At 40.7% G+C, this 27,220-nt stretch overlaps 1 protein-coding gene across 1 annotated transcript in view; it reads right to left on the bottom strand.

Moving 5' to 3' along the window:
* RYR2 (ryanodine receptor 2) overlaps nucleotides 1-27,220 on the bottom strand; it is an 809,907-nt gene that overhangs the window by 297,325 nt on the left and 485,362 nt on the right. The window contains exons 25-27 of the mRNA XM_069571617.1: nucleotides 23,954-24,037; nucleotides 7,916-8,075; nucleotides 3,823-3,970 (exon numbers count right to left, since the gene is read on the bottom strand). Coding sequence (XP_069427718.1) covers nucleotides 3,823-3,970; nucleotides 7,916-8,075; nucleotides 23,954-24,037 — 392 coding nt within the window. The remainder of the gene's footprint in view (nucleotides 1-3,822; nucleotides 3,971-7,915; nucleotides 8,076-23,953; nucleotides 24,038-27,220) is intronic.

Genomic DNA, 27,220 nt, shown 5'->3' with positions numbered 1-27,220 from the left:
TGTAAGTCTTCCTCAGACAACCACTTTGCCTTACTGCATTCCTTTTTCTTGAGGATGATTTTGGTTACCACCTCCTGTACAGTGTTACACACTCCCATCCATAGTTCTTCAGGCACTCTGTAATCCCTTGAATCGATTATTGGGAATAGATTGGGATTCCCTTGAATAGAATTCCTTGAATCTATTGGGAATATACATAAATGTCTGAGAGTATAACCAACAAATGACAATAATTTATCTTTTTGCCAAAAAAACATGCTGGTCATAGCAAATATCCTCTTCCAACAACTAAAGAGAGAACTCTACACATGGACATCACCAGATGGTCAATACTGCTCAGATTAACTACATTCTTTGCAACTGAAAATGAGGAAGTTCTGTCTATAGTTAGTCAAAACAGCTCTATACCGGAGCTGACTGGCTCAGATTATCAGCTCCTTATTGCAAAATTAAGACTTAAATTGAAGAAAGTAGGGGAAAGCACTAGGCCATTCAGGTATGACCTAAATCAAATCCCTTATGATTATACAATGGGGGTGATAAACAGATTCAAAGGGTTATGGAGTGCCTGAAGAACTATGGATGGAAGATTGCAACACTGTACAGGAGACGGTGACCAAAACCACCCCCAAGAAAAAGAAGTGCAATAAGGTAAAGCGGTTGTCTGAGGAGGCCTTACAAATAGTTGAGAAAAGAAGAGAAGAAAAAGGCAGAGGGAAAAGGGAAAGATCCAACTGAATGTAGAGTTCCAGAGAATAGCAAGGAGAGATAAGAAAGCCTTCTTAAATGAACAATGCAAAGAAATAGAGAAAAAACAATACAATGGGAAAGACTAGAGATCTCTCCAAGAAAACTGGAGATACCAAGGGAACATTTCATGCAAAGATGGCCACAATAAAGGGCAGAAACGGCAAGGACCTAACAGAAGCAGAAGAAATTAAGAAGAGGTGGCAAGAATACACAGAAGAACTGTAAAAAAAAAAGTGTCGTAATGATCTAGATAACCACAATGGTGTGGTCACTCACCTAGAGCCAGACATCTCGGAGTGTGTGGTCAAGTGGGCCTTAAGAGAAGCATTACTACAAGTAAAGCTAGTGGAGGATGGAGTTCCAGCTGAGCTATTTCAAATCCTAAAAGACAGTGCAGTTAAAGTGCTGCATTCAATACGCCAGCAAATTTGGAAAACTCAGTAGTGGCCACGGGACTGGAAAAGGTCAGTTTTCATTCCAATCGCAAAGAAAGGCAATGCCAAAGGATGTTCAAACTACCACACAATTGAACTTATTTCACATGCTAACAAGGTCATGCTCAAAATCCTTCAGGCTAGGTTTCAGAAGCTCATGAACTGAGAACTTCCAGATGTATAAGCTGGATTGAGAAAAGGCAGAGGAACCAGAGATCAAATTGCCAACATCCGCTGAACCATAAAATAACCAAGGGAATTCCAAAAAAATTCTACTTCTGCTTCATTAACTACAATAAAGCCTTTGGGTGGATCATAGCAAACTGGAAAATTCTTAAAAGAACGGGAATACCAGACCACCTTACCTATCTCTTAAGAAGCCTGTACATAAGACAAGAAGCAACAGTTAGAACTGGACATAGAACAACAGATTGGTTCCAAATTGCAAAAGGAGTACATCAAGGCTATATATCATCACCCTGCTTATTTAACTTATATGCAGAGTACATCATGTGAAACACCAAGCTGGATGAATAACAAGCTGGAATCAAGATTGCTAGGAGAAATGTCAACAACCTCAGATATGCAGATGATACTTTTAATGGTAGAAAGAGAAGAGGAACTAAAGAGCCTCTAGATGAGGGTGAAGGAGGAGAGTGAAAGAGATGGCTTAAAACTAAATATTAAGAAAACTAAGAAGATGGTATCCAGACCCATCACTTCATGGCAAATAGAGGGGAAAGGGGGAAAGGTGGAAGTAGTGACAGATTTCCTCTTCTTGGGCTCTAAAACCACTGTGGATGGGACTGCAGCCATGAAATCAGAAGACGATTGCTTCTCGGCAGAAAAGCTATGACAGACGTAGACAGTGTGTTGTAAAGCAGAGACATTACCCTGCCAACAAAAGTCCACAGAATCAAGGCTATGGTCTTCCCAGTGTTCACATACAGTTCTGAGAGCTGGAGTATGAAAAAGGCAGAGTGCCAAAGAATCGACACCTTCAAAATATGGTGCTGGAGAAGACTCCTGAGAATCCATTGGACAACAAGGAGATGAAACCAGTCAATTGTAAGGGAAATCAACCCTGAATACTCATTGGAAAGACTGATGCTGAAGCTGATGCTCCAGTATTTTGGCCACCTGATGCAAACAGCTGACTCTCTGGAAAAGTCCCTGATACTGGGAAAGATTGAGGGCAGAAGGAGAAGAGCCATCAGAGGATGAGATGGCTGGATGGCATCACCACTGAACTTGGACAAACTCTGGGAGAGGGTGAGTGACAGGGAGGCCTGGTGTGCGGCAGTCCATGCAGTCAGAGAGTCGGACATGCCTGGGCAACTGAACAACGACACATGATAACCATATATAAATATTCCCTTGTTACACATAGTAACATTATATAAATATTAGCAATCATTACTATTTAAGGTTGAATTTCTATGCAGAGATAATACACTAAAAATATTAGTCATTAGAGAATATTTGGCCTAGATCTTAAGACTTTTCTACCAAGAAATATAGGCACTGCAATGAAACATACAACTCATGTCATTTTTGGCAATTTTAAAATATGGATATTAACACAACTCAAACCACAGGGGCAAATGATTAAGGGGTTGACTATCTTAAGCCATATTCTTAAAAGGTATTATTCAAAGGAAATGTGTTCTTCATAAACCCTTTAAAAATCCATATATTCAACACATTTATTGAGTGTCTGTTCTAGAGTGTTTTCCTTAAAGCAAAATATTGCACTAATTAATTACTATGGCCTAAATGCGAGAGTCTAAATAATGAAGATTTAGAAAACACTAGCTCGTCATCCTAGATTTACAGTAAGTTCCCCACATATGAATGAGCTCCATTCTGAAAACATCTTGACAAGTTTAATTTGTTCGTAAGTTCCACAAAATTAGCCTAGGCGCTTAAGTAACACAGTCAGCTATATAGTATTGTAATAGGTTTAGAATACTTTTCACACAAATAATACATAAAAATAAACACAAAAAATAAAGAAAAGATTTTTACCCTTACGTTACAGAACTTTGAAAATTACAATAGTGCAGTACAACGGCTGGATATAGGGGTTGGCATCAAGCGAACAGGCAACAAAAGTCACTGCTCAGGGAGGGAGAGGAGGTAGAAATGCTGGAGCCGAAGGATCGTCAGTAATAGGAGACGGGGGGCAAGCTGCAGCGTCACTCGGGCCTGACATGATTGGACATGTGAACCCACATTCGCAACTTTGAAAGTTCGCAACTTAAGGATTCACATGCAGAGGACTTACTGTTCTCCCATCAACAACTAAAATCAGCTCTTCTGAAAGAGAGCTGGTGAGGTGAGTGGGATTGAGGGACAATATCAGAATCACAGAATTAACGGTATCCTCAGACTCTTCGAGAAGGTAAACTCATTTCTCCCCCTCTGCAGAATCACCAAGGTCTTGAGTCCCTCTGCTGAGAGATGACCTAGTCCTTTAAGTGTCCTTCAGGACAAAAGTTCCCTAAACTCCTGGCCTCAGTCACATACTTCAAATAAAGGACTCTCATCTCACACTCCCTTTTATTCATGCATTTGGCTTTAAAGAATTTACAATGTGGTTTTGCAATGAGAGGAGAAGAAAGTGAAATGGAAATACCATGATCTTGATCAGGTGCCTCCAGGTTGTAGCCATATCCCAGCAGTGTGCGTACAGCCTCACGGAGGCTATCCTTATTGGATTTCTTAGTTCGGTCATCTAGAAGGGCATAGGGAACAAGCCGAGGGTTTCTTCTGTTCTTTACATCCTATAGGAAGGAAAAAAAAATAAGGTATGTGATCATCAAAGGACAAGCAACAGTATTTGGAAATGGCACAGCCACCAAATACATCAAAATACAAAGTGTCTGAAGGTAGATACTGTGCCTTCTACTTTCCCTTTGTCTTTCCAGGTTGGAGGAGTTAGTGAAATACTCCCAGTATGAAGAATCTATCAAGTGAGTCACTGATCAATGCAAATTAGGCTCTCTCCATGAAAAGAAAATGTAAAAATAACAGCAATAACAGAAGCCAACTTTAATGATCTCAATAACCATCATCCACCTGTCAAGATCAAAAGGCAATGGGCTAAATTAAGAGAACCTACCATTTCCTTGCCAAGTTGACCGACAGGTCTTTGTTACAAAAAGAGCCTAATTAGTAACCATCATCTCTCTGACTTTTAAGTCAATGTACAACACAAGGCTGCTGTCCCTTCCTCAGAGAAAAGTCAGTGTGTGGATGGCCACCTCATGACCATAAATAGCTTAAAAAAATATTATTCTGACTCCATCAACTGATGAACCTGGTAGTAGCGGGAGTATGAAAAGAAATGTAAACCTCACAATTTGTCTTTTATAAAAGGCTCCAAGTTTAAAGCATGATTAAAACGGCAGGGACCAAGCAATAAGACAGGCTATCTTACCATCTTAACAAAAGGATACATAATTTAAGAGTAAATACAAAATCTGGGCAGTGGAGATGCCCCAAGACTGCAAGTCTTTCTAACACTTAAGAAATTACTTCTTTGCATTCATTCACTGCTTCATATTTTATCAAACTTTCCATATTCCAGGAGGCATGCTGCTGCTAAGTCGCTTCAGTCGTGTCCGATTCTGTGTAACCCCATAGACGGCAGCCTACCAGGCTCCCCCGTCCCTGGGATTCTCCAGGCAAGAACACTGGAGTGGGTTGCCATTTCCTTCTCCAATGCATGAAAGTGAAAAGCGAAAGTCAAGTCGCTCAGTCATGTCCGAGTTTTAGCGACCCCATGGACTGCAGCCCACCAGGCTTCACCATCCATGGGATTTTCCAGACAAGAGTACTGGAGTGGGGTGCCATTGCCATCTCCACCAGGAGGCATATTCAATCTCAATTTATCTTAGCATGAAGAGCAATTTGGAGGCTGTATATATTCCCAAACATTCTCCAAAAAATATAAGCTATTTGGTGGACAGCATTTGTTCTGGCTGGGGAGAAACAAGGAAAACTATTTCTCAATTTCTTCTTCCCCTTCTCTAGAAAATCTGCAGTAAATACCTTATACTGAAGACCTGACCATTTAGACCAGGGTTCAAGTCATCTGGGTTGCTTATTGGGTAATGCCACTCTAAAGCCACCCCCCAAAAAATAAGCACCATAAACAGCTTTACACCACATTACCCAGCACCCCTCCCTTTCAAAATGGTTGCTGCCCCCCAGCTTTTCCTAGAGAAAAATTAACAGGCCTCTGATGAATCACACTTTCTGGACATGGTGTTCTGGGGATCTGATTATACAAAGAAGCTGCTCCAGGGGTTTCCATGCACATGAGTGCTTGAAATCTAGTGTGCTGCAAACACAGAAGAAATTCAAGCGAACGCCTGCTCTCAAGGAGTTTACAATCCCATGCTGAACCAGATTATTTTAAACAGAGGGTGATGAAAAATTAAAGACAATGCTCATTCAGATAACCCAACAAAACTGTGTTCTGTCAGTGGGGAATGGGGTGGAAGCTGGGAGAAAGGGTGGAGAAAGATCCAAAGAGAGCTTTGGCCAACTCAGACAGAACTCAGTGCTTTTAGAAGGAAGATCCACCTGCACAAGGAAGAGATGGAGAACAGAGGGGTCCTGGTTTGTCCCACAGACTCATGTGGTCTGCAAGGCAAGGGAGTACTCCTTTGGCAAAAAAACAGTGAGGACCCCCCAATCCCCCTGTGGCATATGGCTGAGGTTCTCACACACACACACACACACACACACACACAAACACACGCACACACAGACACAGACACACACACACACACACGCACACACCCCAACTTGAATTCAATACAAGAATAGCTTATTTTATGAAGTAAATCAAGGCTATGCAGTTTTCTTTAGCCTGTGAAATGACAAAAGTTGTGGGCTAAGAAGAATTTTGGAAATATCAAACCAACATTTAGTCTTTATCCTGCTGTTAAGTAACAATCCAGTTTAGTCCTGAAAAGCTTTAAGTAGAGGTACTGCCCACCATGAGCTGCCAAGAAGCACGGTGACAAGAGGAGGAGAATTTGAGCTCCGGACGCAAAAGGACTGATTCCCAGCCTGGTTCTGCCACCTGAGCAGCACTGGACAAACTGCTTTCAAGTTCCCTGTGTAACATGTGTGAATGGCGAATAAAAATTTTTCATCCTTCACGGAATCATTGTAAGAAAACACACATAAAACTCTAGACATAGTGACTGCCATTTAATAATAATAGTTTTCTGTACTATTTGTTAGGTGCTAAGCCTTTCTCCAGAGAAGGCAATGGCACCCCACTCCAGTACTCTTGCCTGGAAAATCCCATGGGCGGAGGAGCCTGGTAAGCTGCAGTCCAGGGGGTCGCGAAGGGTCGGACATGACTGAGTGACTTCACTTTTCACTTTCATGCACTGGAGAAGGAAATGGCAACCCACTCCAATGTTCTTGCCTGAAATTCAATAATTTAGTGAGGAAACAGTGGCACAGAGAATTTAAGTAGCCACTCCAAGGTCACACAGTCACTAAGAGACAGGCTAAAGTTTGCTCTGTTTTGCTATCCCCATACAGACCCAGGGACTGTTAGTTATTCTCACGAGTGTGGCCATTAATAGAGATCCATGGACTTGCCTGGTGGGCCGGCGGATAAGAATGTGCATGCCAGTGCAGGGAACATGGGTTTGATCCCTGGTCTGGGAAGATCCCACATGCCACAAGATAACTAAGCCTGCACATCACAACCGCTGGAGTCTGCGCCTCTAGAGCAGAGTAGTCCACAACAAAAGAAGTCACTGCAGTGAGAAGCTTGCACACTGAAACTGGAGGACAGCACCCGCTCATCATAAGCATGGAAAGCCCAGGCACGGCGGCAAAGTCCCAGAGCAGCCACAAATAAAATTTTTAAAAAAATTTAAAAAATAGAGATCCATGATTCTGAAATCTAGAAAAAGAATTTTTTTTTTAAAAACTAAGCTACACTGCTGTTAAATCACTTCAGTCGTGTGACCCCATAAATGGCAGCCCACCAGGCTCCGCTGTCCCTGGGATTCTGCAGGTAAGAACACTAGAGTGGGTTGCCATTCCCTTCTCCAATGCATGAAAGTGAAAAGTGAAAGTGAAGTCGCTCAGTCATATGCAATTTTTAGCAACCCCATGGACTGCAGCCTTCCAGGCTCCTCCATCCATAGGATTTTCCAGGCAAGAGTACTGGAGTGGGGTGCCATTGCCTATCCGAAACTAAGCTACACTGCTACACTGCTAAAGAGTCTACATTGCTGAACAAAAAATAGTTTATACATAGTCCGCTGCTCTGCTGAGGGCACTATGGAACAACCTCATTTTACCACCATTCAAAAAATCTGGATTATGAAATTCATCTGAGGCATTAAATGTGAAATTACGGACCTCTTTTATTATTAATTTATCTTGATATTATCATATTTTACATACTTGTCCAAAAAACAATCTCAGAGAAATGTCATAAAACCACATTATAAATCATTGGTCTGGAAACATTCACTGGGTGCCTCATGATAAAAACCAGACTTGAGGAGGTCTGACTTCTTGAGTCCAGCAATAAACAAGTGTTTCAATGCATATGTACATTAAAGATATCTATATGATGTAAGTTTCAATATAGTCATTATTTAATCTCTTCTGTTACAAATCATAATAGTCCCCACTTTAAGTCAATCTCAGAGCATGTGCTGTAGAGCAAAGGTCCCACATACCTGTTGGATGCCGTAGGTCCAGCCCTGTCGAATTCGATCCCGAGCCCACACGTTATGAGCGTTTTCCGCCAACTTGTCCACCATAGCCTCCTGAGATGGGGTGAGTTTGATAAAGCTCAGGTCCATTGGGGCAGGCTTGTATCCACTTGTCAGTTGGTAACTACAAAGCAAAGCCAAAGACATATACAATAGGCCTGTCCAAAAAAAATCAAGGTTAATAAATTCCTCTATTAATCTTTTAACTCCAACTGTTTCTAATTTTTATTGTTCCATAGACCACAGTGGGCTTCCCTGGTAGCTCAGCTGGTAAAGAATCCACCTGCAATGCAGGAGACGCCGGTTCAATTCCTGGGTTGGGAAGATCTCCTGCAGAAGGGAAAGGCTACCCACTCCAGTGTTCTTGGGCTTCCCTGGTGGCTCAGATGGTAAAGAATCCACCTGCAATGTGGGAGACATGGGTTCGATCCCTGTGTTGGCATGATTCCCTGGAGGACGGCATGGCAACCCACTCCAGTATTCTTGCCTGGAGAATCCCCATGAACAGTGGAACCTGGAGGGCTACAGTCCATGGGGTTGCAAAGAGTCGGATATGACTGAGTGACTAAGCACCGCACAGCCCACAGTGGTGACCCGTGGTGATGTGCCCGGTCAGCAAGCATGGACCCCTTTCACTTAAACTAAAAACTCATCAGGTGGAAAAGCCATGTGATCTTTATGTTTTCATTTTTACATCACCAAAACAGGAATGAAACAACAACTGTCTCTCAAATTTGGGAAGTATTTATCATTATTTGTGTCCCAAACAGTTGATGCTTTGGTATAGCATAAATCAAAGTATCAGTAATTAAAATATTTAATGAATTTCTCTTACTGTTAAGTTCTCAGGTTTCAACATTTATATCTTATATTCATGCAATATTTATTTCAGAAATCTGTGTATCCTCTCAGACACAAGCTGTCCATTATTCTACAGGGGATTTCTAACACATTCATACATTATTTTTCTATTGCCATTCCAAGTTACATAATTTTAGGAAGCCTCTAGATAAGATAGAGACTAGAAAATACCAGGCATGTAATCATCTAAAATATGACGAAGGCCTGGATTTTAGGGAATGCTTACCAGAGGCTATTTCCACACTTTGAGCTAGAGAAGAAAGGTATTAAGACAAGCATAGTTTTTAATTTGGGGGGAGAAACAGAAAATTGAAAATATAAAATTTTTCAGACTTCCCTCATGATCCAGTGGTTAAGAATCTGCCTGCCAATGCAAGATACAGGTTCCATCCCTGTTCTGGGAGGACCATACACATCGCAGGGCAACTAAGCCCGTTTGCCACAGCTACTGAGCCTATGCTTTAGAGCCTGCGAGCCCCAGCTACTGAGGCCCATGTGCCCTTCAGCCCAAGCAGCCAAAACTAAATAAATAAACAAATAAAATTTTAAAAAGAAAGAAAATATAAAATTTTACACACACATATATTAGGGCAATATGACTGCTACACTACACACACACACACACACACACACACACACAGATCTGTCTCATCTATTAGAGAGACTGGCACAAAGCCTACTGTACAGCTGGTTCTGTTTCATTCTCTGTCACTGTTCTGTCCCCTACCATCAACTATGCCTTCGGGTCAGGATCTGCTTCTGATCAATTTTTCTAATTATCATTATGCTTAGAAGAGTGCCTGGCAGAGAACAGCCTTTCAATCTAGAGTTTTCACAAGGACTCACTTTATGTACAAAATGAATATAAAGAGATACACATCTTCATCTCAAAAATTCTCCTTTGGTGCAAACAAAGTAAAGAAAATTTGCCAGATGATTACACTAAGTTAAAAAAAAATGTCCACAACATGAGAAAATGGTCTAACATAAACTATAAATAATTTTTATTCTTCTAATCATTCTGGCTTATGGTTAGCCAAATTAAAAGGGAAGCTCCTTAATATCAGGGAGAAAACCTAAGACAGTGCCTGATATGTGGTAGATATTCAATAAAAATCTGCTGATTTAATCTGTGTATGACAGAAATAAACAGTTCAAGGTTGAATAAAGTTGACTTTACCTTAAATAACTTCTACTTCATTATAAGACATCTTGCATTGTATAAAAGATTTATCTATAGGCAGAACTCTTGAAGAACATTTTGTTTTGTTTAAGTAGATTAGATTGGTCTGGCAATTGCAAAAGTTGTGGCTAATTACTACCTTATGTCACTTCATTTACATTCACAGTTGAATTTATCGGCATGAAATTTTGTTCTGTTTTAGATCAGAACTCTGCATGTTTGGGTAATTAACAATACATTTTATTTTTCTATAAAGAAGCCACATGGGACTTTTTAATCACTCATACAAATTACTGCCTTTTATAGAATCTGTACGTTTAAAAGGACAAATCTGTAAACTGTAAGCACAGTCTATATTCAAGTTCTTACTTGGAAAATATTTTAAGAAAGCACTCAGTATATTTCAAATGTACCAAGAGGTGATCTAGCCCAGCATCATCTAATCTCCAAGTTTAACATTATTTGCTGGAAGAAGAGTTGGGGGCAATGATAAAGAACTTGGTCTTTTGTACTCAGCCCCTTCCCACTTCTGTTGCTCACCCCTCTCTCCTGAATTTCCCCAGTATCACCCAGCACATAATTCTCTTTCTTCTCTAATTTTCCCATCGTCCTGATCCCTCCTAGCTATAACAGACATGGTCGAGCTTTGAAGGTACTCTGTGAAGAACTGATTACAGCCTATGCCACCTGAGTGAGTGATATGTGTTTTCTATAAAGAGGAAAGATACTTCTTTTGTGATAAATTCTAATAGTAGACTTGTCAGCAATGTCAACGGGAGAGGAATTTTTGAAGGGTATTTTCTATAAAAACTCGCAGATACGCTCTACTAGACCATAGTCTACTCAACTACACACTCTACTGTACATCTGTAGAGCAGTATGACATATACTATATGTACATGCCATAATTCCAGATAAGCATTTCTCTTTACTTTCTAAATTTTCTCTCACTATATAGGATATCTATTACAGTTGCTTTAGTTTGCAATCACAAAGAAAGCCTATGGAGATTCATTTGCATCTACTGATTTGAAATGACCCAATAATTAGTTCACATTCATTTTCAGAAGCAGACTACAATTCATTCTGCCAGCTTCCCTTCATAGTCTTGTGTAAGAATGAATTTAAGTTTCAAGTAGTTCTTTAAAATGGCAAATAATCCCATTCAAATTAAAGTTATTAATTCCCACTTCACCTGAACCTTATTTCCACACTGCTGTACTTCATTTTTACAGTGAAAAATAAATACAAATATCTTTGAAATTAAGACTTTAAACTCAGTATGTTAAAAATGGTAACATCATGAATGCTTTTATTAGTAGCATCAATAATGATTTACAAAATCATTCACAGGACATGACAAAGTAAGAATCAAAATCACTATACCAAAGTGAGATTTTTAAAAGTACATAAGTGTACATTAGCAAATCATGCCCATTTCATCTTATTAATACAATCTAATTAGGTACATAGAGATCACCCAACTACTAATAGAAACTATTTTCCTTTTGTGATTGGAAAAGGACAAAGAATGAAGCTTTTGAATAAAATGCAATCGAAGTCAATCTTGGAAGCTAAATGATTTCAAGTAGAGTTTCAGATTGATTTCCAGAAACCTAAAAGAAATAAAGGAAAGATTGCTACAATTCTTGGGAAATGGAATTTTGTAGCCCAAATACTAGGAAAAAGGCATGTCATTAATAATTACACTAATAATGATCTGTTTGTCCAAGGCAAACCATTCAATCTCACAGTAAGCCAAGCCTATGCCCCAACCAGTAATGCTGAAGAAGCTGAAGTTGAATGGTTCTATGAAGACCTACAAGACCTTTTAGAACTAACACCCTAAAAAGATGTCCTTTTCATTACAGGGGACTGGAATGCAAAAGTAGGAAGTCAAGAAACACCTGCAGTAACAGGCAAATTTGGCCTTGGAGTACGGAATAAAGCAGGGCAAAGGCTAATAGAGTTTTGTCAAGAGAACACACTGGTCATAGCAAACACCCTCTTCCAGCAACACAAGAGAAGACTCTACACATGGACATCACCAGATGGTCAACACCAAAATCAGATTGATTATATTCTCTGCAGCCAAAGATAGAGAAGCTCTATACAGTCAGCAAAAACAAGACCGGGAGCTGACTGTGGCTCAGATCATGAACTCCTTATTGCCAAATTCAGACTGAAATTGAAGAAAGTAGGGAAAAGCACTAGACCATTCTGGTATGACCTAAATCAAATCCCTTATGATTATATAGTAGAAGTGAGAAATAGATTTAAGGGCCTAGATCTGATAGAGTGCCTGATGAACTATGGATGGAGCTTCATGACACTGTACGGCAGACAGGGATCAAGACCACCCCCAAGAAAAAGAAATGCAAAAAAGCAAAATGGCTGTCTAAGGAGGCCTTACAAATAGCTGTGAAAAGAAGAGAAGTGAAAAGCAAAGGAAAAAAGGAAAGCTAAAAGCATCTGAATGCAGAGTTCCAAAGAATAGCAAGGAGAGATAAGCTATCAAGGCAAAGATATAGAGGAAAAGAACAGAATGTAAAAGACTAGAGATCCCTTCAAGAAAATTAGAGATACCAAGGGAACATTTCATGCAAAGATGGCCTCGATGAAGGACAGAAATGGTATGGACCTAACAGAAGCAGAAGATATTAACAAGAGTTGGCAAGAATATACAGAAGAACTGTACAAAAAAGATCTTCATGACCAAGATAATCAATTGATGGTGTGATCTCTCACCTAGAGCCAGACATCTTGGAATGTGAAGTCAAGTGGGCCTTAGAAAGCATCACTATGAGCAAAGCTAGTGGAGGTGATGGAATACCAGTTGAGCTATTTCAAATCCTGAAAGATGATGCTGTGAAAGTGCTGCACTCAATATGCCAGCACATTTGGAAAACTCAGCAGTGGCCACAGGACTGGAAAAGGTCAGTTTTCATTCCAATCCCAAACAAAGGCAATGCCAAAGAATGCTCCAACTACCACACAATTGCACTCATCTCACGCGCTAGTAAAGTAATGCTCAAAATTCTCCAAGCCAGGCTTTAGCAATACGTGAACCATGAACTTCCAGATGTTCAAGCTGGTTTTAGAAAAGGCAGAGGAACCAGAGATCAAATTGCCAACATCCGCTGGATCACTGAAAAAGCAAGAGAGTTCCAGAAAAACATCTATTTCTGCTTTATTGACTATGCCAAAGCCTTTGACTGTGTAGATCACAATAAACTGTGGAAAATTCTGAAAGAGATGGAAATACCAGACCACCTGACCTGCCTCTCAAGAAACCTATATGTAGGTCAAGAAGCAACAGTTAGAACTGGACATGGAACAACAGACTGGTTCCAAATAGGAAAAGGAGTACATCAAGGCTGCATATTGTCACCCTGCTTATTTAACTTATATGCAGAGTATATCATGATAAATGGTGGGCTGGAAGAAGCACAAGCTGGAATCAAGATTTCCGGGAGAAATATCAATAACCTCAGATATGCAGATGACACCACCCTTATGGCAGAAAGTGAAGAGGAACTAAAAGCCTCTTGATGAAAGTGAAAGAGGAGTGAAAAAGTTGGCTTAAAGCTCAACATTCAGAAAACGAAGATCATGGCATCCGGTCCCATCAGTTCATGGGAAATAGATGAGGAAACAGTGGAAACAGTGTCAGATTTTATTTTGGGGGGCTCCAAAATCACTGCAGATGGTGATTGCAGCCATGAAATTAAAAGACGCTTACTCCTTGGAAGGAAAGTTATGACTAACCTAGATAGCATATTCAAAAGCAGAGACATTACTTTGCCAACAAAGGTCCGTCTAGTCAAGGCTATGGTTTTTGCAGTGGTCATGTATGGATGTGAGAGTTGGACTGTGAAGAAAGCTGAGCATTGAAGAATTGATGCTTTTGAACTGTGGTGTTATAGAAGACTCTTGAGAGTCCCTTGGACTGCAAGGAGTCCAACCACTCCTTCTAAAGGAGATCAGTCCTGGATGTTCACTGGAAGGACTGCTGCTAAAGCTGAAACTCCAATACTTTGGCTATCTCATGTGAAGAGTTGACTCATTGGAAAAGACCCTGATGCTGGGAGGAATTGGGGGCAGGAGAACAGGGCGACAGAGGATGAGATGGCTGGATGGCATCACCGACTCGATGGACATGAGTTTGAGTAAACTCCGGGAGTTGGTGATGGACAGGGAGGCCTGGTGTGCTGCGATTCATGGGTTCACGAAGAGTCGGACACGACTGAGTGACTGAACTGAACTGAAAACATACTTAGCTCATATTAAAGACATCTATGTAATATATCCTACCTTTTCAAGCTTTCAGGGCAAATCTGCCAGAATCAGTCAATAGATCTCTTTCTTCTGTCATGTATTTGTCTAGTAGCTGTAGTTTTTAACTTCCTTTACTTTCATCCTCTAAGACGCAGTACCATCAATCATTTTACAAAATTAGGTTATGAGGAATATATATGGTAGTAAACAAACACATTCAATATGGTCATTTTCAAAGTATCAAAGTTCTTTTGTAGTTACTAGCTGTTAGTTTTATTGGATGTAATATATAATAAACATTTTTTTTTAAGTGAGATTAACAGGTTACATAAACTCTCTGAGCATCAGTTTCCTTACAGCAAAATTTCTTTTTAAAAACTTCTTTGCCTGGTGAGTGGGACCAGGGTGGGGGGTGGGGGAAGACTGACAAACTGCCAGTTTCATCTGCATGGAATTATCAAAGATGTAAACAAACAACTGATAATACTTGGCCCCAGGGGTGAATGGTCATATGAAGCAGCAATTCAGTTCTGTGCTTCATTCCCACCTGATCCACACTTTTTCCCCAAGCAGGAATTCTAAATGAGTTTTTTTCCTTTAAAGTGTTCAGTATAATATCACTCAAGGGCCAATTAAAGTAGTGCAACAAATACGTGGCAGAATAACAAAAACACTAAGGATAAGCCTTTTCTCTTTTTCCAGCCTCTCCCACCTCTCAAGCTTACTTGTTCAGTATGAATCAGAGTAAATGAAGCTTGGAAGTCATTACGTTGTGAAAGATGCACAGTAAACATGAAAAGATGATGTCCAAGTTCAGGGGATGTTAGCTGTAAATTTCAAAACCAAATCAGTCCTCCAAGTACCTTGGAACAAATAGGAAAATCTCAGATGACTGCACACCACAGATACTCAGAACAAGTTTTGCTAGAAGTACAGCTACTAAAAATGGTGCTGGGCTGACATTCTCAAAGAAAGGAGACTGAGAATATTTTTTAAAAAAACAAAAACAAAAAAAAACCTTCTCCAGAAAACAAATACAGAAGAATAATCTCAGTTGAGAAATTAGGAGCGATCTGTTTCTTCTACTACTTCACTTCTCTTTACATCTATTCTAAAAAATAATTTATTTACATATTTATTTGGTTGCCACTAAATGGAAACAGTGACAGACTTTATTTTCTTGGGCTCCAAAATCAATACAGATGGTGACTGCAGCCATGAAATTAAAAGAAGCTTGATTCTTTGAAGAAAAGCTATGACAAACCTAGATAGCATACTAAAAAGCATATTAAAAACCATAGCTTTGACTAGACATTTCATTTGACATTACAAAGGTCCATCTAGTCAAAGCTATGGTTTTTCCAGTAGTCATGTATGGATGTGAGAGCTGGACCATAAAGAAGGCTGTGTGCTGAAGAATTGATTCTTTTGAACTGTGGTGTTGGAGAAGACTTGAGAGTCCCTTGGACTGCAAGGAGATCAAGCTAGTCAATCCTTAAGGAAATCAACCCTGAATATTCATTGGAAGGACTAATGCTGAAACAAAGCTCCAATACCTTGGCCACATGATGCAAAGAACTGACTCATTGGAAAAGACCCTGATGCTGGGAACAACTGAAGACAGGAGAAGAAGGGGAGGACAGAGGATGAGACGGTTGGATGACATCACCAACTCTATGGACCGGAGTTTGAGCAAGCTCTGGGAGTGGTAATGGACAGGGAAGTCTGGTGTGCTGCAGTCTGTGGGGTTGCAAAGAGTCAGACACGACTGAGCAACTGAACTGAACTGATTTGGCTGCACTGGGTCTCAGTTGCTGTGGGATCTATTTCCCTGACCAGGGATTGAACCCAGGCTCCCTGAATTGGGAGCTCGGAGCTTAGCCCTTGGGCCACCAGGGAAATCTCCATTTTGCTTTTAAATAAACACGTAATATGACACGCCCTGTGCCTCCACCATCTTTAACCCCTTCTTCACTCCAAGTTCTTCTTGTATTCCACATCCCCTTTGAAACAAACCAAGAGACAATCATTTCAAGAAAGACCAAAAAAGCCATGCTTGGCTTTTGGGTTTTTAGACTAGGCTTTGAAAAGTCATAGCAGAGACAACAGTATTCAGAGAAAGGCCTTCTGATATGAATAGCTCTACTTTTGAATATTAAAAGAGAAAGGACCTGATGTGCTGGATGAAGGTTTCAGAGCCTAGAGGAGGAGAGAACTAAAGGAATTCAGCGTTCTCCACCCGCTTACCCAGATGGAGACCAGATAGATCCCACAGTCAAGGGAGCTTCTGGCTTAGCTACCAGATTAGACCCAGGAGAATGGCCAGTTTCCAGAATCTCCCACACCCACACCCCTGTGCAGCACAGATTCAGGAGAACAGATTTGGCACCAAACCAAGACTAGGCTGCCAGGCAACTTTCCCTCCTCCCTCTGCCAAGAGACTGAAGTCCTCAAGTTGCCGAAGACAGTGTTCCTAGGTTTCCAACCTCCGAAAGAGGCCTGAGTAGCAGTGAAAGCACAGCAAGGACCTGGAGGACTCAAAAGAGATGAGGAGGAAAGATCCGGTGTGTGGTCCAAAGATCAGTAGGGAAAACATGCATCCCAAAATGAGGCAGGAGATAGATGGACCCCAAGCTGAGTAGCTGGAGTTCGTCCCCTGTGGACAGATACTTCAAGATGAAGACAAGAGCAGGAGGATATTTAGAGGTGTTGAGCCCTGTCCAGATAAAAGATAAAGAGACTACAGTTGCCTCAATCTCAAAGTCAAGGAGACCTTCCCGACTATATATGTACAGAAGGGCTCCTTGGAGATCAAAAAGGAAGGGCTATCACTCTATAGTCAGTGATGTTACCCTGCCCACTAGAATCCATCCTGGCAAAGAGATGAGTACACACACACACACACACACACACACACACACACACTAGAATCCATCCTGGCAAAGAGATGAGTACACACACACACACACACACGGGAGGATCCTGAGAAATACTACAGACAGACCGAGAGCCAGGCAAAGCAAGAAGACTGTCTAGAGGAAACCCAGAAGAAATGTTCCATAAAAGTGATTCAAACTACCCAGAGGGCACAGCTCTCTCTCTGAATCTGTCCCGTGAGTATATTCACATGTACCTTTTTTCTCCTAATAAACACTTTGTTTCACTACTTTCTGTTTGTGGGGATTCATTTCAACAAAGCCGATGGGTCAGGGACCTGTCACACTGGTCACCGGTCTGGTGGCTAGAATTCAGTGCTCTCACCACTGAGACCTGACTTTAATCTCTGGCTGGGAAACCACAATACTGCTTCAAGCCGCTGCAGGCAAAGGCCATCCAAAATCAGTAAGAGGTCAGAAGAGGTAAATGCAGACAAAAAATAAAGAATCTCCTTTAACCAAACCTGACTCAAGCTCCTCTGAATCCTCTTTCTGATCGTAGGATTTGACCTTGTTTGCTTAGTCCAGTCTTAGCAAGACCCCTGCTTAGGTCAGCCTGGTGGAAATCCCCCACTCATGATATCTGATCACATTCCTCATCCCCCACCTTTGACATCCTATCCCTCTGATCTGCCATTAGCAACAATCCTACAAATTTTGTTTTACCAGAATCCCCCTTTTCCTCGATGTTTCCTCTTAGTAATTTTCCATCCACTGACCCCTAACTCTGCTCCTGTCTACAAATTCCGACTTGTCTTTGTTGTACTGGGTTTGCCAAAAATTCACTTGAGTTTTTCCATAATATCTCAGGGAAAAACCCGAATTTTTTGGCCAACCCAGTGTATGACTACTGAGGTTTCTCTTTCCCTATTGTAATAGTTCTGGAATAAAATTTGTCTTTATGCCTTTAACTTCTGTCTGGCTCTGGTTTTCTTTGATGTAATTCAGTTCCTGACAGCAAACTCAAAAGAGAATGCCCAAGGACCCAGTGTTTCCTCCCCATCAGGTGAATGTCCCAAGGATACACAGCCCTGGGAGTAAGAAGGGGGTAAACTTTGAATTCGAACATAACAACAAATACTTATCCTGTACTCGAATGTGTCAGGTCCTGTTCTGGGAACTAATGATACAACATTGAATAATATGGATAAACAATCTATTTTTATAGATAATTATGTTTAGATGAGGACTAAGGCAGTAAGCAAAATAAACATAATATAATAGTATGTTGGACGATCTTTAAATACTATCAGAAAAAATTCAAGTAGAAAAGGGGACAGGAGAGAAAGCACAATTTTAAATAGGCTGCAATTTTAAGGAGGCAGAGAAAGACTGTTTTCAGAAGATGACCTTTGAAATCAAAACATTAAGGTGAGAATAAACAGAGAAAACAGTGATTTCAATTGAGTTTGCACTGAACAGACTAGGACTAGGTTTTCACTAACAAGCTGCAATCTGGCTGCAAGGCCCATTGGGTTTAAATAGGAAATTAAGTCCAATGAAAACAAATGAAGAACATTACATGTTGGCACATTTTAAAATTTGCGGTCTGTGAAATCTACTCACTACAAATAAAAAGAGTATATAAATATTTCTTTCTTCCCAATCACAGTGCCTCATACTTATGGAAAGAAAATCCAGCTGCATTTGTAACACTATTTTTCATTTAGGTAAATATTTATAGACAGTGAATTTTGTGTGTGGGCTTGTGTCTATATGCACTGTATAAATATGGGTCTGCATATTCTGGATCCATCTAAGCATTCATTTCTGAAAGTCATTTAAAATTTATACACATATATGAACACTGAGAATATCATTTTTAACCTTGTATCTGCCCCAATATGCCTGAGAGATACCAGTTACACCTCAACTTCACATCACTATAGTGGTTTTACAGCATCAGGGTAAGACTGTGGTGCAGGAGGGAGGGAATTCAGCACTAGTCTTAAATACTTCTCAAATAATTCTAATATACTTTTCCATAACTCAGCACTATCTCTTACTTCCCAGTGATATATAAAGCAACCAGGTTCTGACCTACTACATTTGGGGTTGACTTAACAGCAGATAAGTGCTAACAAAAAGTGTGAATAACAGGCATTGGTACTCAGATAAGAACTGCATTTTCATTTAAACTTTTAGATTTAAAAAAATTCTCAATTACTCAGGGATGTAGACATTGTCAACCACAATATTTGGGAATGTGTTCCTTTTCAGTTGTGTTTTACTTTATTCCTTCAGCAATTGAACCCTGCTCATCAAACTCTGCAGTGGGTCAAGAGTTTCATTTTATAACAAATGTGACAAGATTTACAAAATTAGGAATAGACAATCATATGCTGTAATATTCAGTTGCCTGCTGGTTTGTTCAGAGAGGAGGGTGAGGAAAAAGAGGGAGAGGAAGGAAAACAGAACTACAATGAATCACATATTCTATAAAAGTCCTCACAGATTTTTAGAGAGATGATCTGTATTATCAGGGAAGAAAACTAACACTCAGATTGCCTATTTTCAAAAAGGGAATAAAGCACATCATTCTAACTACAGTTTGAATCTACATGTGTTCTTAAACCTGAAATGGATCTCTTGAAGGCAATGTATAGTTAGGTCTTTTTTTAAACCCATCCAACTGCTCTATCCTTTTTGAATGGTGAAATTAAGCCATTTACATTTAGAGTAATTATTGACATGCAAAGGCATATTAATGCCATCTTATTAATTGCTCTCTGGTTACTTTATATTTCCACTGTTTCTTTTTCCTTCTGTCTATGTCAACATTCATAAATTATTTTCCATGTACTGGTATGCTTTGTTTTCTCTTTCTTGGTCTTTGTGAATCCATTCTAGGTTTTTCTCTTGTGGTAACCTTGCAAATTACATAAAATATCATGCAGATAAAATAGTCCTTTTCAGGCTAATAGCAACTCATCTTTGCAAACCTATAAAGGATCCAACTTTTTCTTCTCTCTTTTATATTACTGATGATACAATTTATTCCTTTTTATGTCCTGCATTCATTAATGATTCATATTTATAGTATCTATAATTCTTTTTACAGGCTTCCCTTATAGCTCAGTCGGTAAAGAGTCTGACTGCAATGCAGGAGACCTGGGTTTGATCCCTGGGTCAGGAAGATCCCCTGGAGCAGGAAATGGCAACCCACTCCAGTATTCTGGCCTGGAGAATCCCATGGACAGAGAAGCCTGGCAGACTACAGTCTGTGGGGTTGCAAGAGTCGGACAAGACTGAGAGACTAAGCACACGTAATTCTTTTACTGTTTTCTTAACTTTTGTACTACAGGGAAGTGATTGATACACCACCATAGTATTTCTCTGCATCAGACTGTCTTTGTTTGTCTAACACCAGTGTAGTGTGTATTTTTGTATGTTGTCTTATTGCTGATCAGCATCTTTTCATTTCAGCTTGAAGAATTCCTTTCAACATTTCCTGCAAGGCAGGTCTGCTGCTGCTGCTGCTAAGTTGCTTCAGTCATGTCCGACTCTGCGTGAGCCCATAGATGGCATCCCACCAGGCTTCCCCATCCCTGGGATTCTCCAGGCAAGAACACTGGAGTGGGTTGCCATTTCCTTCTCCAATGCATGAAAGTGAAAAGTGAAAGTGAAGTTGCTCAGTCGTGTCCAACTCCTAGCAACCCCATGGACTGCCTACCAGGCTCCTCCGTCTGTAGGATTTTCCAGGCAAGAGTACTGGAGTGGGTTGCCATCGTCTAATGGTGGTGAACTCCCTCAGCTTTTGCCTGGGAAAGGCTTTATGTCTCCTTGATATCTGTAAGGCAACTTTGTTGCATAAAGTATTCTTGGCTGGCAATTTTTATTTCTCAACACTTTGAATATGTCATTCCATCCTCTCTTGCCCCATAGAGTTTCTGTTGAGAAATTAACTAATAGCTTAATGGGATCCCTTTGTAGGTTACTTTCTTTCTCCCTAGTTTTATGTAGGATGATTTCTTTCACATTGATTTTTGACAGTTTCACTGTAATGCATCTTGGAGAAGGTCTTTTTACATTGAGATAAGATTGCAGCCCTGATATTAAAAGACACTTACTCCTTGGAAGAAAGTTATGACCAACCTAGATAGCATATTCAAAAGCAGAGACATTACTTTGCCGACTAAGGTCCATCTAGTCAAGGCTATGGTTTTTCCTGTGGTCATGTATGGATGTGAGAGTTGGACTGTGAAGAAAGCTGAGCGCCGAAGAATGGATGCTTTTGAACTGTGGTGTTGGAGAAAACTCTTGAGAGTCCCTTGGACTGCAAGGAGATCCAACCAATCCATTCTGAAGGAGATCAGACTTGGGATTTCTTTGGAAGGAATGATGCTACAGCTGAAACTCCAGTACTTTGGCGACCTCATGCAAAGAGATGACTCATTGGAAAAGACTCTGATGCTGGGAGGGATTGGGGGCAGGAAGAGAAGGGGAGGACAAAGGATGAGATGGCTGGATGGCATCACTGACTCGATGGATGTGAGTCTGAGTGAACTCCGGGAATTGGTGATAGACAGGGAGGCCTGGCGTGCTGCGATTCATGAGGTCGCAAAGAGTCAGACATGACTGAGTGACTGAACTGAACTGAATAGGGCATTATCCTAGTTTTATGGACTTGTATGTCCAAGTCTTTCCCCAAGCCTGAGATGCTTTCAAATATAGTTTCTTCAAATGAATTCCCTGTCTCCTTCTCCCTCTCCTATCCTGAAACCCAATTATTCAGATATTTGTGTTTCTGATAGAATATGATAGTTTTTATAGGCCTTCATCACTCTTTTAATCTTAAGTGTCCCCTCCTTTAGTAACTGCATTATTTCTTTATTCTTATCCTCCAGGTCATTTACTCTTTCTTCTACTTGGTCTGCTCTGCTACAGATGCTATCTGTTATATTCATCACTTGATTCACTGAATACTTTAATTACAGTGTTTCTGTTTGTTTCCTTTTATACAATCTGCCCTCTACATACAAATGAGTTCTATTAGGAGTGAGTTTGTAAGTCCAAAAAATTTAGCCCAGGTATCTAATTAACACAATCACTATATGGTACTGTACTGTAATAATATTTTCACACAAATAATACATGAAAAGCAAACACAAAAATAAAGAAAAGGTTTTTAATCTTACAGTATCATACCTTGAGGGCTTCCCAGGTGGTGCTAGTGGTAATGAACCTGCGTACCAATAGAGGAGACACGAGACACAGGTTTGATCCCTGGATCAGGAAGATCCCCCAGAGAAGTGCATGGTAACCCACTCCAGTATTGTTGCCTGGAGAATCCCATAGACAGAGGAGCCCGGCAGGCCATGGTTCATAGAGTCATAAAGAGTTGGACACGACTGAAGCGACTTAGCAATCAAGCATGCACAGTACCTTGAAAAGTACAGCAGTACAATGGTGGGCATAGAGGGGCTGGCATCGAGTGAACAGGCAAGAAGAATTACTGACTGGAGGAGGGAGAGGGGCCAGGAGACAGCAGAGCTGAATTGTCAGCAACAGAAGACAAGGGGGAGGGCATGCTGCAGTTTCACTAATGCCTGACATTTGATGGCACAGGTTCTGGTTCCTTGCTGGAACTGGATGCACATCTGCACCTTTGAAAGTTTGCAACTTGAAGGTTTATATATGCGGGACTTACTGTATATGGTTGTGGTCTCAAAAATTAGTCCTACACTTTATACAACTTAGTGCAATGTGTTTTTAATACCTTTTTTAAAATGGAGGACCTGAGTAAAAATGTTTGTGGGCCTAAAGGATCTGCTAGAATTTGCATTTGCGTAGCAAGCACACTATTTGTACTTTATGTTTATCTGGGGTGATGGAAGAAAATTATGGAATAGCTATGTGTACCTTGGTTTTCCCTTGTGGCTCAGCTGGAAAAGAACCCGCCTGCATTGTGGGGGACCTGGGTTTGATTCCTGGGTTGGGAATATCCCCTGGAGAAGGGAAAGGCTACCCACTTCAGTATTCTGGCCTGGAGAAGTCCATGGACTGTATAGTCTATGGGGTTGCAAAGAGTCAGACACGACTGAGCGACTTGCACTCATTCACTCATCTGTACTTTGTTTTCATCTCCATGACAGTACTTGGCAAACTTCCAGGCATGCTATTTACAACATACAGGCCCCCAAAGAGTGGTTTGAACATTTAACAAAAAAGTAACAAAATGAAACAGCTATAATTCATTAAGCACTTAACTTATTTAGTCCCTAAAACTTCCCTTATCATACCTAGGAAGGGGTAAGAAAGCTCAAGTTTTAGTTAAAACAAGGTCACAGAGGTTGCAGTACAGTAGGCGAAATAGCTCCCAGAGCACCTCATGGCTCAGTTTTCTCATCTTAAAGTGGCAGTGGTAACACTGACTTCATAACTCCTCCTAAAATCGACTTTCTTTGTGAAAATAAATAAAACAATACATTTTCTGATGAAAAGTGGGAAACCACACACAAGAAGGATGTGGACACATGTGCTCACACACACACAAGGAAAATAACCTACTCATAACATACTACCAAATATTTTGTTTCCCCTTTGGGCACTGTGATGGAAGCTCACCCCACCACCACAAATTCGATGAAGCCCCTACATTAATGCAGCATGTTTCCATTCTGAATCTGAATTTTATAGCTTATGTGTAAGCAAGGAATCTAGGATTCCATTGAGAGTTATGCAGGTGCAGTAACACTAAAGTAATGCATGGACCATCTAACATTGCTTAGACATTCAACTTACTTCTTCGGCAGCTTCATTTTCTTCACCTTTTCTTCAGCGTGTTCATCTGATATACCCACATGACATCCTAAAGCCAACAACGTCCTGGAAAACAAAACCAAACATAAGTTGCAATATTCCCTTCCCTATGTCCACAATAAACCAATATAATAGCAGCTGGGAATGAGGTACAACAGCCCACCTTAAATGCAGAGAGGTCTTTTGCTTTCAAGCAAAAGGAAAGCTTGCTGCTGCTGCTGCTAAGTTGCTTCAGTCGTGTCCGACTCTGTGTGACCCCACAGATGGCAGCCCACCAGGCTCCGCTGCCCCTGGGATTCTCCAGGCAAGAACACTGGAGTGGGTTGCCATTTCCTTCTCCAATGCATGAAAGTGAAGTCATTGAGTCGTGTCCAACTCTCAGTGACCCCATGGACTGCAGCCTACCAGGCTCCTCTATCCATAGGATTTTCCAGGCAAGAGTACTAGAGTGGTTGTAAATTACTTACTATGCAGTAATGTGTAGGACATTTGAAAAGTGAATGTTTCACAAACAAAAAAGGAAAATATTGAAAAATCTTTCTCCAATCCTGTCTCTGCAACTTCTGTTCCTTTCCCTAAAGGAACTGGTTGCTACTAATTATTGGCTGTCCTGCTAGAATCTATGCATATTCTAAAGCAGATTTGTGTGTGTGTGTGTGTGTGTGTGTGTGTGTGCATTTTCTTGCCTTCCTTCTACTCAATGGTTAGCTGTAAGAGACAATTTTCCACAATTTTCCATCTTGATTTCACAATGTAACTTGGATACAGAATATGACTTTGATCACTATCCTTCATATACAGCTGGTTTATTTTTCAACAGTTCTGAAGTGTTCCATTATTGGATATGTCACAGTGTTTAACCCAATTTTCTGTTCACAATTTTTGTTATTACAAACAATGCTGCAATGAATAACCTCATACATTGAACATATACACTGTAACCTACAAGAATGTAGCACAGAACGAAGCAGGGCAAAGGATAATAGAGTTTTGCCAAGAGAATGCACTGTTCATAGCAAACACCTCTTCCAACAACACAAGAGAAGACTCTACACATGGACATCACCAGATGGTCAATACCAAAATCAGATTGATTATATTCTTTGCAGCCAAAGATGGAGAAGCTCTATACAGTCAGCAAAAATAAGAATGACAGCTGACTGTGGCTCGAATCATAAACTTCTTATTGGCAAACTCAGACTTAAATTGAAGAAAGTAAGGAAAACCACTAGACCATTCAGGTGTGACCTAAATCAAGTCCCTTACAACTATACAGTGGAAGTGAGAAATAGATTCAAGGGATTAGATCTGATAGAGTACCTGAAGAACTATGGAAGGAGGTTCGTGCACATTGTATGGGAGGGAGGGATCAGCAACATCCCCAAGAAAAAGAAATGCAAAAAAGGAAAATGGTTGTCTGAGGAGGCCTTACAAATAGCTGTGAAAAGAGAGAAGCAAAAGGCAAAGGAAAAGAGGAAAGACATACCCATGTGAAATGCAGATCTCCAAAGAAGAGCAAGGAGGAAGAGCAAGGAAGAAAGTCTTCCTCAGTGATCAATGCAAAGAAATAGAGGAACACAATAGAATGGGAAAGACTAGAGATCTCTTCAAGAAAAGTAGAGATATGAAGGGAACATTTCATGCAAAGATGGGCACAATAAAGGACAGAAATGGTAGGAACCTAACAGAAGCAGAAGATATTAAGAGGTGGCAAGAATACACAGAAGAACTGTACAGAAAAGATCTTCATGACCCAGATAATCACAATGGTGTGATCACTCACCTAGAGCCAGCCATCCTGGAATGCGAAGTGGGCCTTAGGACGCATCACTACAAACAAAGATAGTGGAGGTGATGGAATTCCAGTTGAGCGATTTCAAATCCTAAAAGATGATGCTGTAAAAGTGCTGCACTCAATAAGCCAGCAAATTTGGAAGACTCAGCAGTGGCCACAGGACTGGAAAAGGCCAGTTTTCATTCCAATCCCAAAGAAAGGCAATGCCAAAGAATGCTGAAGCTACTGGACAACTGCACTCATTTCACACACTAGTAAAGTAATGGTCAAAATACTCCAAGCCAGGCTTCAACAGTAAATAAACTGTGAACTTCCAGATGTTCAAGATGGATTTAGGAAAGGCAGAGGAATCAGAGATGAAATTGCCAACAACCATTTGATCATCGTAAAAGCAAGAGAGTTCCAGAAAAACATCTACTTCTGCATCACTGACTATGCCAAAGCCTTTGACTGTGTCAATCACAAACAAACTGTGGAAAATTCTTCAAGAGATGGAAATACCAGACCACCTGACCTGCCTCTTGAGAAATCTGTATGGAGGTCAGGAAGCAAATTAGAACTGGATATGGACCAACAGCCTGGTTCCAAATCAGGAAAGGAGTACATCAAGGCTGTATATTGTCACCCTGCTTATTCAATTTATATGCAGAGTACATCATGAGAAATGCTGGGCTGGAGGAAGCACAAGCTGGAATCAAGATTGCCGGGAGAAATATCAATAATCTCAGATATGCAGATGACACCACCCTTATGGCAGAAAGTGAAGAGGAACTAAAGAACCTCTTGATGAGGGTGAAAGATGAGAGTGAAAAAGCTGGCTTAAAACTCAACATTCAAAAAACTAAGATCATAGCATCTGGTCTCATCACTTCATGGCAAATAGATGGGGAAACAGTGGAAACAGTGACAGATTAGGGGACAACTGAGGACGAGATGGCCAGATGGCATCACCGATTCAATAAAGAAAAATGAGCGCCAAAGAACTGATGCTTTTGAACTGCGGTGTTGAAGAAAACTCTTAAGAGTCCCTTGGACTGCAAGGAGATCCAACCAGTCCATCTTAAAAGAAATCAGTCCTGAATATTCATTGGAAGGACTGATGCTGAAGCTGAAACTCCAATACTTTAGCAACTTTATGCGAAGAACTGACTCATTTGAAAAGACCCTGATGCTGGGACAGATTGAGGGCAGGAGAAGGGGATGACAGAAGATGAGATGGTTGGCTGGCATCACCAACTCGATGGACACGGGTTTGGGTGGACTCCGGGAGTTGGTGATGGACAGGGAGACCTGGCGTGCTGCAGTCCATGGGGTCACAAAGAGTCGGACATGACTGAGCGACTGAACTAAACTGAAATGTAACCTTCATCTGTAGGATAAATTCCTAGACACGCAATTACTGGGTCACAGGGGATATACATTTCCGAGTTTGACAAATATTGCCAAATGTCTTT

This window comes from Ovis canadensis, chromosome 25 (assembly GCF_042477335.2).
Source record: "Ovis canadensis isolate MfBH-ARS-UI-01 breed Bighorn chromosome 25, ARS-UI_OviCan_v2, whole genome shotgun sequence".
Lineage (NCBI taxonomy): Eukaryota > Metazoa > Chordata > Mammalia > Artiodactyla > Bovidae > Ovis > Ovis canadensis.
This window is presented reverse-complemented; position numbering and strand designations above follow the sequence as displayed.